The sequence below is a fragment of the Siniperca chuatsi genome, linkage group LG17 (genome assembly GCF_020085105.1).
Source record: "Siniperca chuatsi isolate FFG_IHB_CAS linkage group LG17, ASM2008510v1, whole genome shotgun sequence".
NCBI classification, from domain to species: Eukaryota; Metazoa; Chordata; class Actinopteri; order Centrarchiformes; family Sinipercidae; genus Siniperca; species Siniperca chuatsi.
The window spans coordinates 10,148,489-10,160,771 of record NC_058058.1 but is presented as its reverse complement, the minus strand read 5'-3'; the positions used below and the strand labels follow the sequence as shown (position 1 = coordinate 10,160,771).

Below are 12,283 nucleotides of genomic sequence, written 5' to 3'. Positions count from 1 at the left end.
CAATTACTAACATATAACATATTTTGACCTGTAATTGTAGCCTACAGTACCTCACATTCCAACTGGTGTAATTTTGAAAATGCTGATTTCAGTGGTAACACATTTTATTGTAATTCAATCTGCATCCTCTGAGATATTGCACATGATTGACAGACAAATGAATCAATAAGTGGAGGGAGACTGGTCCATCATCCCTCTTGTTTTCATTTCATTGTGGAGGACAAATAGATACACAGTAGATAAACATCTTTGCCAGAGGTGAGAAATCCTTCATCGGTATGTGGCTCCACATGTTAATCTGTTAACATACATTGTTGTTGCACCTCAGCTGCTTCATTTTCACAGTAACAATCCCCATTTCCCTCTAGGTTCTTGTTGTATTTGCAATTAAGCTTTTCAAAACCCTTCAAAAATGAGATTTCAAATTTAAACATGATGGCAAAGGCCAAGATAAGCTGCTATCTGCATCAATGTCAACTTGTGAGGCTTCATGCATTGCTATCCATCAGTGTGCACTACTATATCGCTGCTACTTCAGTTGGGCAAAATGAGCAGTTCACCTTCCTGGCTTAGTCTATGGCACACTGTGTCTTGTAAACAGACTGTGTTGGTAATAGTAGAGCAGCCCTGGCAGCCTGTTAGCCCGAAGGAGTGATTCATGCTGCGGATTAGAGTGAAAGACCCAGGATGCTGCCTCCCTTTTTTGGGCTTACCCGAAAAGAAAGGTGCCTGAGGGCATCTGGAAACTGTGGTCACAGTCGAGGTAGGTGAAGGCAAAGTTATGGGTGGCTATTGTAAACCTTAATAGAGCACAAATACAGAACAAGATAAATAAGAGCGCATACACACACTATCCACACTCATAACATTCCATAACCAGTAACTTTTGTGGTTTCTATGAATATAGTTTCATTGCCTACAGTATATACCCTTCAGGTGGGCAAGCCTGCAGTATCAGGGGTCCCTGGCATTCTGTACTGTATATAGTTACCAGTCAATCATCAGCAGATGTTCACCAGGCTTTCCAGACCAATACTGACTGAGTGAACAAGCTTAGTCTGTGTGTGTGTGTACGTGTGTGTGTTTCACTGGAGATGGAGAAATGTCTACGAGGTACTAAAACTTCAGCAGAATTACTCAAACCCAGTGGCATGGAGCTGCGGCAGCACCTCTACAAGTATCCTACAATGTGCGTGTTACATTTACCCAATACACAATACACACTAACATACACACGTCAGCATCAGTATCCAAACCACAGAACCTCACATGGAGAAACCAACTGTCAAATACAGCGAGGAATGTGTTGAGTCAAGCGCGGGTCCTCTTTCATGTGGACGACACAAGTGATGCTTTGTTTGAGTGGAAGACTCAGAAACACAGCCTTGATCATGTTTGACGTTCTTGAGGCTTTTAATGTGCCTCCTGTCTTTTAACCCCAATGTCTGAACAGTACATTACGCTAGTTTCAATAAGCAGATGCTTTCTTGCCAGCAGTGAAACATCAGGTGAGCATCGGCATGTGAGCTTCTCTTTGTCGCCTCCTCAGGCTGTTTTCAGTCAAAGCGAAGGCAGTACTGCCGCCTGAAGGTAGTGATATATCAGTACCAGTTCGAAGCAACAGTGTAGATAGGCAATAATGTTGGATATTATAACCTGCAGCAGCAATAGAGATGAGCAAAATGACTGGCTGCAGGGATGCTCTGATCAGGTTTTTTAGGGCTGATACTGATCGCACATGACTTTTAAAGTCATCAGAATCAGCCAATCTGATACCGATCTTTATAGGAATTTATAGGAAGCTTCTGCAGAAGATATCCTGTAATTTTCCTCATTTGTAAGGTTCCAGGATTTCCTTTTTTTCACTCTAAAATGATACGCTGCTAATCCATTTTGAAGATTATTGTCTGTTTACTTCATTACATGTTCTAATATTCTGCTACACCCTCCAAAATGAGCAATTTTATTCTTTTATTCAAAATTCTTAACTGCCTGCTTGACAGAGAAGATTTTTTTAAATCACAAAAGGCAGTTTCACATCTCTTTCAGTCACCTATTTGCAAATAAAAAGACCATATCTCAAAACTGGATGAAATTCTATGCAGCAAGAAACCAAATACTCAGTTCCTTAAGCTCAATACTACCCAAACATACTGCCTACCTCTTGAGTCTATATAGGGCTAGACAGGAATGTAAACCACTTCATGAGATCCTTTAGCTGTTCTGATCAGCAACTCTAAAGAGCAAGTAATGAATATCAGCTGATACCGATCAGTGCTCATCAGTCGGAGTGTTTCTATTTACTTGTAATGAGTGATCATTAAAAAACACTGCTGGCTGTAAGATTTTTTACAAGATTACTTTACTGTACATTGTCTCTGGTCGGTGAGTGTATATCAACGTATTTAACAACCAGATATCATCTGTCTCCTGTCTAGAGCGGGATCAATACCATTTTAAGCAGGATGGGGTTTTCACAGACACACACACAGGCACACACACACACCAAAACATGTGCATACATTGAGGAGATCTGTAAATATCATACATTACATTTGCTACGTCTGTTGCATCCATTATCTCGCTCTCCTTCTCTTTCTCTCTCTCACTCACACACACACAGAGGACAAATCAAAAACATATCCTGTCTATTTGTGTCAGTCTCTTTCTCACTTTCCTTCCTCTCTGGTCCGTGGACAGACACACAACATGACAGACACCCACATACACACACACACATGCTCTAAAACCCCCTCTCTCATAGACACTCAGTCTCACAAACACAGAAAATCGAAATCACAAATCGGCTTAACTCTCCCTGACACGTCTGTGAATTAAGCCTTTCCGTTGCTCTCCCTTTCCCATTATAAAGCCATTGTCAGAGGGTGAATCAGTAACAGGTAGCCCACAGCTCCTGCTGCTTCCTTCTCGCTCATCTCTTTCCTTCTCTCTTCCTTGCCTTCTCTATTCTTCTTTCTTTTTCTTTGTCTTCTCTTGCTTTCTCCCTGTGTGTCCCTCAGCCTTTCTCTTTAATTCTCCCTCCTCCCTTTCCCTGTCCATCTCTTCTCGCTCCCATCTTCCTCATGACCTCCATCAGCTCTCTCCTTAATCATCCCTCTCCTGTCCTCACACAGTCTTTGTCTGTCTCCTCGTTTCCCCTCTCCTTTTCTTTTTGTCGTCTGTCACAGCCAGTAGTGAAACAGAACTAAGTACTAGGTATTTTTATTTTTTGGTACTTTAAACTTCAACTTCACTACACCACACGCTTTTTACCCCACTACATTTGCTTGACAGCTAAAAGACACTAGTTACTTTGCAAGGTTCAGATTTTCCTCACAGGAATAAGATAAGAGATGTGATCAGTTTATATACTTGTTACAATTAGTTTTACATTGGGGTATTGCTTAAGTCAAGGATCTGCATTGAGTTGCACCAGCTATTTGTAAAGCCATCACTAAGTTTGTATGTAGTCCTTCCTGTGTTCTTAGAAATGACTAGCTAGTTTCAGACTAGTGATTTACTAAACCAGGTTGCATCATTAAAACTTCAGAAAGGTCTGCGGTGCAATAGTAAAGACTTTAGTAATGTGTAAATCGGTTTCTAGTAAACGTCTGTAGTGCTGTTCAATCAAAAGAACAGACACCAACCATGCAAACAGAAAGTCAATGTAGCATCATGAGCTGTAAAACTGTTAAAAAATGTAAAAACTTGATAAAAATAAAAATTTTTGGGGGGGGGCAATGATATATTAAAGTTGCTAATAATTTACTTTGTTTTATTTGTATAATATGCATACATGGAGAAATATGTGTGTCAGAATTAGTAATATTCGTGACATTTAGAATGAGAGGGAAATTTGATTATGCTATTCCAGCCGACACTATTTTGTCATTTAGCCTGACGTTATTAGCATAACATTTTGGAATAGGTACATTGTGTTAAATCTTTACAGTTTACATTGTTATTAAACAGCATTTGATCAAGTGTCGAGTCATATATATCGACCATATTTCATATTATATATTAGCAAACTAAGTTTTATCAGTTTGTTCATTTAGCTACGCAACAGTTACACCTGGCAGTTTCTGGGTGTAAATATTTAATGAAGTAGTCAGTCTGTTTTTCAGACCTGAGTCCTTTCGGGTTTCACATAGCCTCGACATTCACCAGTAAGATAGGGTAGCAAGGTAGGCTATACAGACTTAGAGGTGAAAAACAGGGCAAAAAAAGAGTTCAGAGCAGTTCGCTCTGAATGAGGGTGGCATGTCCCCATCATCCTCAGTGGCAATTACGCCCTTGAGTTTGTGTGGTGCAACCTGTTTTAATTTACTGATGCATAAATCTCCATTTAGTAAACACTTACTACATTATGAGGAGGGTAAATTTGAACTTACAAAGAGCTGGTTTAATTGAAATACTTCACCATTGATCTCAGCATTCCACCCAGTTTCTTTCTTTTTGCGCTGAGGTGAAACTCCGGGAAGGATTCCAAGAAGCTTGCATATCGAGTGGGAGGAGAAAGGGAGTTAGCTGACTGTGTTGTGAATGCAAGGAGTAGACAAGCAGAGCGATTCTGACAGGCTGTGTCTGCACAGTTTGTTCTCCAATAGGCCCACACAGAGTCACCAGTGGAGTGCGCACATGCACGCGCACACTTGCAAACATACTTTATTGGAATTGCACGCTCATATACACACACATAGACACTGTTCATCTCATTCACACTCGTGCACAAATGCTGTTCCACACAGTGTGCTGCAGGCTTACCTACAAACACACATAGACACGCTTACAGTACAGACACACACAAAGTGAGAAGAGAGGCGAGCCGAGCAGAGGAAAAGGGCTTGGTTTTGAACGCATTCCTCCCAAGGCTTCAGTGCTGGGGAAATGGAGCTATCATGACAAGGGATGAAAGAGCAACAATGGTTTCATCACTTTCCCTCATGTTCCACTGCACCGTGAAAAAGAAGCTTCTAGCGCTCTCATCCGCCCGTTAGGGAAAACATGCCGCACCTTATACCAAGAGGAGAGGCTTGAGAATGAGTAAGAGACAAGAATGGAGGGATAGAGAGAAATCATCCTCTCTCAGCAATCAATGAACCTCACAAACCCATATTGTTGATACATCAGCAGCAGATATTGATGATTTTGATGGACCAAAGACAATAGGGTGTATTGATTTTGAAAATGTTCCTGTGTTCTGTTGCTGTTTATTGACGCTTTCGCTTTTCCCCTTCTTCTTCTCTGGCTGCGTTGTCCTTGTGTCACCTCTGCCTGGGCCCCACCCTTCTCTCCACCTCTGTTTTAATTGCTTTTATGTTTCTGACGATTCCATCAATTCCTCAACTTTTCTCCTTCCTGTCCCCCTTCTATTTCTTCTTCTCCTACTTCCTGCCTGGCCTCCTTTAACCCTTACCACCACAACCTTCTTCTGTTCCTTCTTTCATCCCACCTTCTCCTTGTCTTTACTCTTGTTCCACCAGGGTGCAGTGATCACGCCAGCCATGGACCACACTATGTCCATGCAGCCTGCCAGCATGATGGGTCCTATCACCCAGCAGATGAACCATCTGTCCCTGGGCACTACAGGAAGTGTAAGTACTCCTCAGTGTGCTACATTGAACCACGCACATTACACAAACACCCAAACACCAGCCAGTGATGCACTCATGTAGGCCGTCTTTAGTTATTGCTGTGCGATTACAGCAGTAAGCTTTATGAGCAGCAAGGAGGACTTGGTGGACTTTTTCCCCTGGGTTTTGCCTTTTACATTACATACAAGCTGCACTGTCTGATACAGTAGGTAGACACATTACTCAGGGCTGAAGAAAACAACATAACCCTCATTTGTATTATGAAAACACATAATTGAATCTAGATTTTTATTTACAGTTCACAATGTGTACTTACAATATTTTCCTATTTGATCTGAACCAAAATTACAGGTGTGAAACAGCCAAACGTCGGTCCGACGAAAAGAGGGGGGTTAGCTCGCTGCACAGCTGTCCACCAACAGTACACACATAGTAATATGGCAGTAAAGAATTGTGCTCTTTTTAGTAAAATTAAAAAATTTAATTATTTAATATTAAGTATCAGGTCTCTGACAGTGAAACTAGATGTAATTTTAAGTAGGTTTAGAGAATTAATAATACATCATAATGTGTTATTTGCTAGATTAATAAAGCTTTATAAATGCAGGAAGTAGCATGTACACAGTTTTAGTTTTGTGGGGGTCAATAAACCCATGGCTTTATTGTGTCCCCCTTTCTGAAACCAAACCTTTGCCCTTAGGAGCAATGAATGCTCAAACACTACAAATCCATTATAGAAAGGTACACTTTAAATGTATTTTTGGCTGTTTTTGCTGTTATTCCTTTTTATCTTACCAATCCAGCAATGCAAAACATCTAAAAGTCTACATCTGCTCTTAAGAGTTGAGACAGAAAATTTAAATTTAAAACCGCAGGTGTCCTTTACACCGTAGGTTTGGGTCAGGAGGACCAAGTGGAGGCCTTTTCTCTTTGGGGAACATTGTTCATTTAGTTCATAAACAAAGTACACATTGAGTAAGAGATGGATTTTACATTTCCTTTCAACAAAGCCATATCTTCTTAGGCTGTCGCCACATGTGCTCTGCCATGGAGCTGGCATATCATTTGTTTTACACTGCATGCATTCACCGCCAGATATTGAGAGAGCATATTTCCTCCCTGATCTTCCACATTAAACAGATTTCCTGTGAAGCTTAACAGTGTGACAGAGCTCTCTGTTCTCCACCTTCCTCACTTTCACCCTCTAATTTCTGTTTTTTTCTCACACTTTCTGTCTCCCTCACTCTCTAAATCACACATCAAATATATCGCTCCATCAGTTCTCTTTATTCTACACACACACACACACACACACACACACACACACGCTTACAGTCACCACCCCCTAAACCAGGAACTCCCCCCTGTTTCAGGATCAAGTCGACTTAGAGGTGTCACACAGTTCTGAAGCCTGACTTCCTGCCTTAACCCTGCTGCCCCGGGGGCAGGCAAGCAGGCAGCTTTGCTCCGGCACTACGTTTGATCTGTGTGTGTTTCTGCGTGTGTATATGATTGAAACAGTGCTGTATTGTACAGTTACCCATGTGTTTCCAGGTGAGCTGTCAGTGACTGTGACGCCATGTTGGCTCTGTCAGGAATGCCCCCACCTTAATCTGCCCCAGCTGTGCTAACAGCCAGGATTAGAGACAGGCTAATCTATGGTGATGGTTTCTGATGTTTGACGGGTTGTATTGTAGTAGAAAGTGGGTTAAGGCACTCTCTCTCCTTTTTTCATTTCTGGTTTACTCTCTCTGCCTCTCCCCTTTCTGCCTGTTTAGTTTCCTGAGGCGATGTGCCATGTAGCATAACTTCTCTATGGCTGAGCTGCACAAACGCCATGCCACACTTGATCATCTATGGGAATTGAGACATGTTTCCTAAATCTTATTCTTCAGCCAGTTGTGAAAGCCCTTTCATACTGCCTGATTGAGAAAGCCTGTTAAAAGAGGGGTTAGGAACCAAGATCTCTAAATATCCGTGTAGTATGAGGGGCCGTACAAGCCATAATATATACATACATTCTCCTTTCATCTCCTCTTTTATATATTTTCACTCACACATTTATACATTTGCTCTCATGCACATGCAGTCAATGTATACATTTAATATTATATATAATATATGCACGTAAGAGAAGAATGTATGCATGTGTGAGATAGAGTATAGTGGAAACAGAAGGAGTATAGTAGAAATGGATTGCAGCTCATGTATCGCACTGTGATTGGCTGTGAAGCTCAAGGTCAGGTCTGAGGGGAGGGGGCAAGGAGAGCGTGATTTACAACTGCATACAGAACATCATTCTTCCTGAACCAGCCGTCCTCGCGTCCGCTCTGAAGCCTCTGGCATCAAACCTACGGCAAAGGCTTCCACGAGTTCACCGGGAACTCTTAAACAGCAAGTAAGTCTGTTTCTCTCTTTTCTTATGACCCTATAAAATTTGTAGTTTCACTGTACATTATTACTGTACAGGGAAAGACACCTCAAAAGGACACTGTAACACCCTGGCAACTTCCTCATAGGTCTACTTGAACTTTCATAACAAATTTTTGACCCTACTCTTAGACCCTAGATTTATCTACTGAAGATATCTAGTCAAAAAGTTAGTTTTAAAAAAATGTCAGGAATCTGAACTGCAAATGCAAAACTCCAGCCACAATCACCCTGACTGTGGTTCTTCTGACATGACCGCACATCTACGACGATGGCTTTCAGGAGTTCACCTGGAACTCCTAAACCGCAAGTAAATCTGTTTCTATCTGCCATTGTTTGTTCACATAGAGCCTACTGTTAGCTAGCTGTCACATGGCTAGCACTAGTTCCAGCAGGCTTCTGCCAGACCAGCATAACGTCAGTTAAAAGTTAACTTTAACCCAGCCCGGTTCTATGTGAGAAAACAACAGCAGAGAGACTTGCTTTCTGTTTGAGAATTCCCAGTGAACTCGTGGAAGTCAGAGCGGACAGCTGGTTCAGGAAGAATGATGTTCTGTATACAGATGTAAATCACGCTCTCCTTGCCCCCTCCCCTCCGACCCGACCTCGAGCTTCTCAGCCAATCATAGCGCGATACATGAGCTGCCATCCGTTTCCACTATACTCCTTATGTTTCCACTATACTTTATCTCACACATGCATAAATTCTTCTCTTACGTGCATATATTTTCTTCAGACATACATACATTTTCTTCTTACATACATATATATATAATATTAAATGTATACATTGACTGCATGTGCGTGAGAGCAAATGTGCGAATGTGTGAGTGAAAGTATAGAAATAGAGAGTGAGAATGAGAGAATGAGAGAAAATGTATGTATGTGAAAGGGTCAGAATGTATTATGGCTTGTATGGCCCCTCATAGTGTAGTAAAATGGACTTGACACTACATACTCTTACTCTTAGAGCACATTCCTCAAGTGTACACGCATGTGGTGAGGTTATTTTGATTGCCCCCACTGGTCACGTGACATTACCTTCACCACAGAAGAGCACCTGCCATGAGTAGCATCTCCAAAGTCAACAAGTTATCACGACTGCTGAAGGAGAAGCCACACCTTAGAATACTCTTGGCTGTTCCAACGAATCTCTGCGGCTGTTTGTGTATGGCTGCGGCTTTCTTCTTCTCTCCAAGAAAAGAACCAAATGTTCTCGGTCCGCCCAAGCTGTGACACTGGTGTGGTGACCACAGCTTTCCGAGAACGCAGTGTTATTTTGCAGCGAGGATCGGCACGGATGGTTAGGCCTGTTTAAAAAGGAGTGGCAAGGAAAACCTCACCTCGTAATGAGGAAGCATGGATCGGTGCCGTCTGATGGTCACTGCTTTGGAATTTAGCTGCTTCACCAGAAAATGTTCTGTTTTCAACAGCTTCTATAGTCACCCAGCTCATTTTGGTGGCTGTCTATCTTGAACAACTTGATTACAGAATGCTAAAGAACCTCAGGCTTACTGTTTATGGACGGCACACATAAACATGCCATCCATGCTCCTCGCTGATTTATTTTACCATGTTTGGTGCATATTGCTCTGTTACTGATTTATTTACTATCTTCGAGCTCTCACCCCTATCTGTCATGCCTTGTGCTTGCTCGTGCCTGATAGTTGCTGTGCATGTGTGGATGTGCGCATGCTCTGTCATTTTAGTATCTGTGTGTGTGTGTGTGTGTGTGTCTGTTTCATGTTCTCATATCCCGGTGGGGACTTTAACCTGAATGCACACTATCCCATGGGGACTTGTGTCACTGTGGGGACAAACATTGAGGTCCACACGGGTAGAGACTGCTTTTTGAGGGTTAAGACTTGGTTTTAGGGTACAGGTTACAATTAGGTTAAGGTCAGGGTGAGGGTAAGGGTTAAGGTTAGGCATTGTTGTGATGGTTAAGGGGGTAGGGAAAGCATTATGTCAATTACTTTCCCCCACTGGGATAGTGAAACAAACATGTGTGTATCTGTGTTTGCGTGCATGTCAGTGTCTGCGTTTGTGTGTGAGCGACATAGTGTTTGACATGACAAGAGGTCACCTTCCCTCTGTGTTCTCCATCCTATTCCTGTCATGGCATGTAGAACCCAGGTCTCTGTTGTCATGGTGACAGTGGTGATTGACAGCTTCTCTGTCCCTGGAAGACAGATTTGTGTGAAGCGCTGTCCTCTATTATCTGGGCTGTTTCCCTTGGTTTTCTGTGGGGAAGTCTAAGTACAGTATGTTATTCTACATTTCCATAACTGTGCATGGCTATATTTAACCTTCACTCACCGAGGGAAAGTTGACTGAGCATGCACTCTCTTCTCTTGTAGCTTCACATTCAAACAGTAACACATGTTGACATCCGGGTGATTCCCAGTACCACTGAGCAGTTAGGTCCTTGCAGGACCTTGAAGGTAATTGTTAAGGGAGGAACAACCTTTTATGGCATTTTAAAATTTTACAATGCATTTTGAATGTGTTTAAGGGCTCATAGCCAAGAACTGTGGTGCAAGAGTTGTGCCACTCTTGAATGAATTTTAATGTTTTGAATTTGAAGTTTGTGCTCTAAATATTAACTTAATTCTGAATTTGAATTACATGTTTTCAATTTGTATGCACATTAAATGCATCATCTTACAGTAAGCACCAGACTCTGCAGTGCAGTCAAATCTTTGCCAGAAACTCTGGACCTTGATGATAAAGAACAGCAGTAAATCCATGGTACTGAGTTAACTGTGTACTGCATAATTTGGGTCAGTATTTTCAAATTAACAATGAATCACATGACTATTGTGAAAGGGGTCACTCGTAATGACAATCACACAGAGAATTATGCAGTTCCCCTCAGCATTTTAGCACCTTTCAGCTCAGTGTTTTGGTTTTACAGCCCACAAATGTCTCATCACTCTGATCAACCTTGTTTCCAGCTGCAGGCAGCTGTTTACTGCTAAAACATTCACCGTATCAACTTTATAAGGTGATTACATGTGAATGTTGTGTTTACAGTGTTTCCCTCTGCCCTTAAAGAGGCTACTAAAGTCTAATAATACTTTCAAAATAAAATAATAAAAATTAACTTAAAAATCTTTGCCTAGCACTTTTCAACATGCAAAAAAAAATAAAAAAATACATGTGCGTACGCAAACAAAACAGGGACGCACTCTTTTCCATAGTGCTACTAGTGGTCAAAAACACTACAGGATACCTTTAATACTGAAATAATAAATATTAAAATAGTAAAACTACATGCTGTAAAAGCCTGCTGATAAGAATGTGTTTAAAGAAGTGATTAAAAAGATGACACTGATTTTGCCAGAATAAATCTCTGCAAGCGGGGTGTTAACAACGCCTGGGGGCCAAGATATGTAGGGCTGTGCATATGGTACAGCACTGTGATTCACAGCCGCTGGTGTGCAGCTCCAATAGTTCCCATCATGTTGGAGCCCCACAGCTAAGATCAATAGTCATCAGAGCCCATCCCCACGCTGCTCTGCCATTAATAACCTACACTGAGTAGCTGGATGCTCTTGCCTTGACCAACTGTTATTCTCCACCTTGCAGAGGATGCGACAGAACAGCATGTCAACACAGAGGGGATAGATAGATGTGGAGACTGAGTGACAGACAGAGAGGTGGATGATTTATTTGAACATTTAAACATGCTAACGTGCTGTGCTGCATTACTCCAGTGCCAGAACTACAATTTCTAGAGGAATTCTTGATGATGTGGAAAACTGACAGCAGAAAGTAAACTGCCCTATCATCCTTGTACCCACCAAACATAAATTCCACTGTCTTATACGTTGCAGAGGCCCAAACCACTGTGGTACCAGAGTGGTTCTGTCTGTGGTGTAGAGTTTCGTCCTGGCATTGCTGCATTGCGGTCTGACTTTATACTGTAGTTATAGGTGTATGTCATGGAGATAGATGGTAGAGAAGAGACTTAAGGAGTCTACTCACACCAGCCTCGTTAAGGAACTATTCAGGCCTCCCGTTCATCAAACATACGCACACGCCATCTGTTCCAGGCGCAGGTGTATGTGTGTGTGCATGTTCATAGATATGTGTGGCTGCGTGTGTGACTGTGAGAATGAAACACCATTTATTACCAATTAGGGATGCTTTATATTGCCCAAATCTGTCCCCTGACTATGGGCAGGGAAGTATTAAAAGAGTTGAAATTGGACAAAAATCATCTTTATCACCATAGCAACCCAATTCACTGT

General features: G+C 41.8%; 1 protein-coding gene across 5 annotated transcripts in view; it reads left to right on the top strand.

Moving 5' to 3' along the window:
- rbms3 (RNA binding motif, single stranded interacting protein) overlaps positions 1–12,283 on the top strand; it is a 287,297-nt gene that overhangs the window by 262,576 nt on the left and 12,438 nt on the right. For all 5 annotated transcript variants that reach the window (XM_044170807.1, XM_044170808.1, XM_044170812.1 and 2 more), the window contains one exon: positions 5,487–5,597. In XM_044170807.1, coding sequence (XP_044026742.1) covers positions 5,487–5,597 — 111 coding nt within the window. The remainder of the gene's footprint in view (positions 1–5,486; positions 5,598–12,283) is intronic.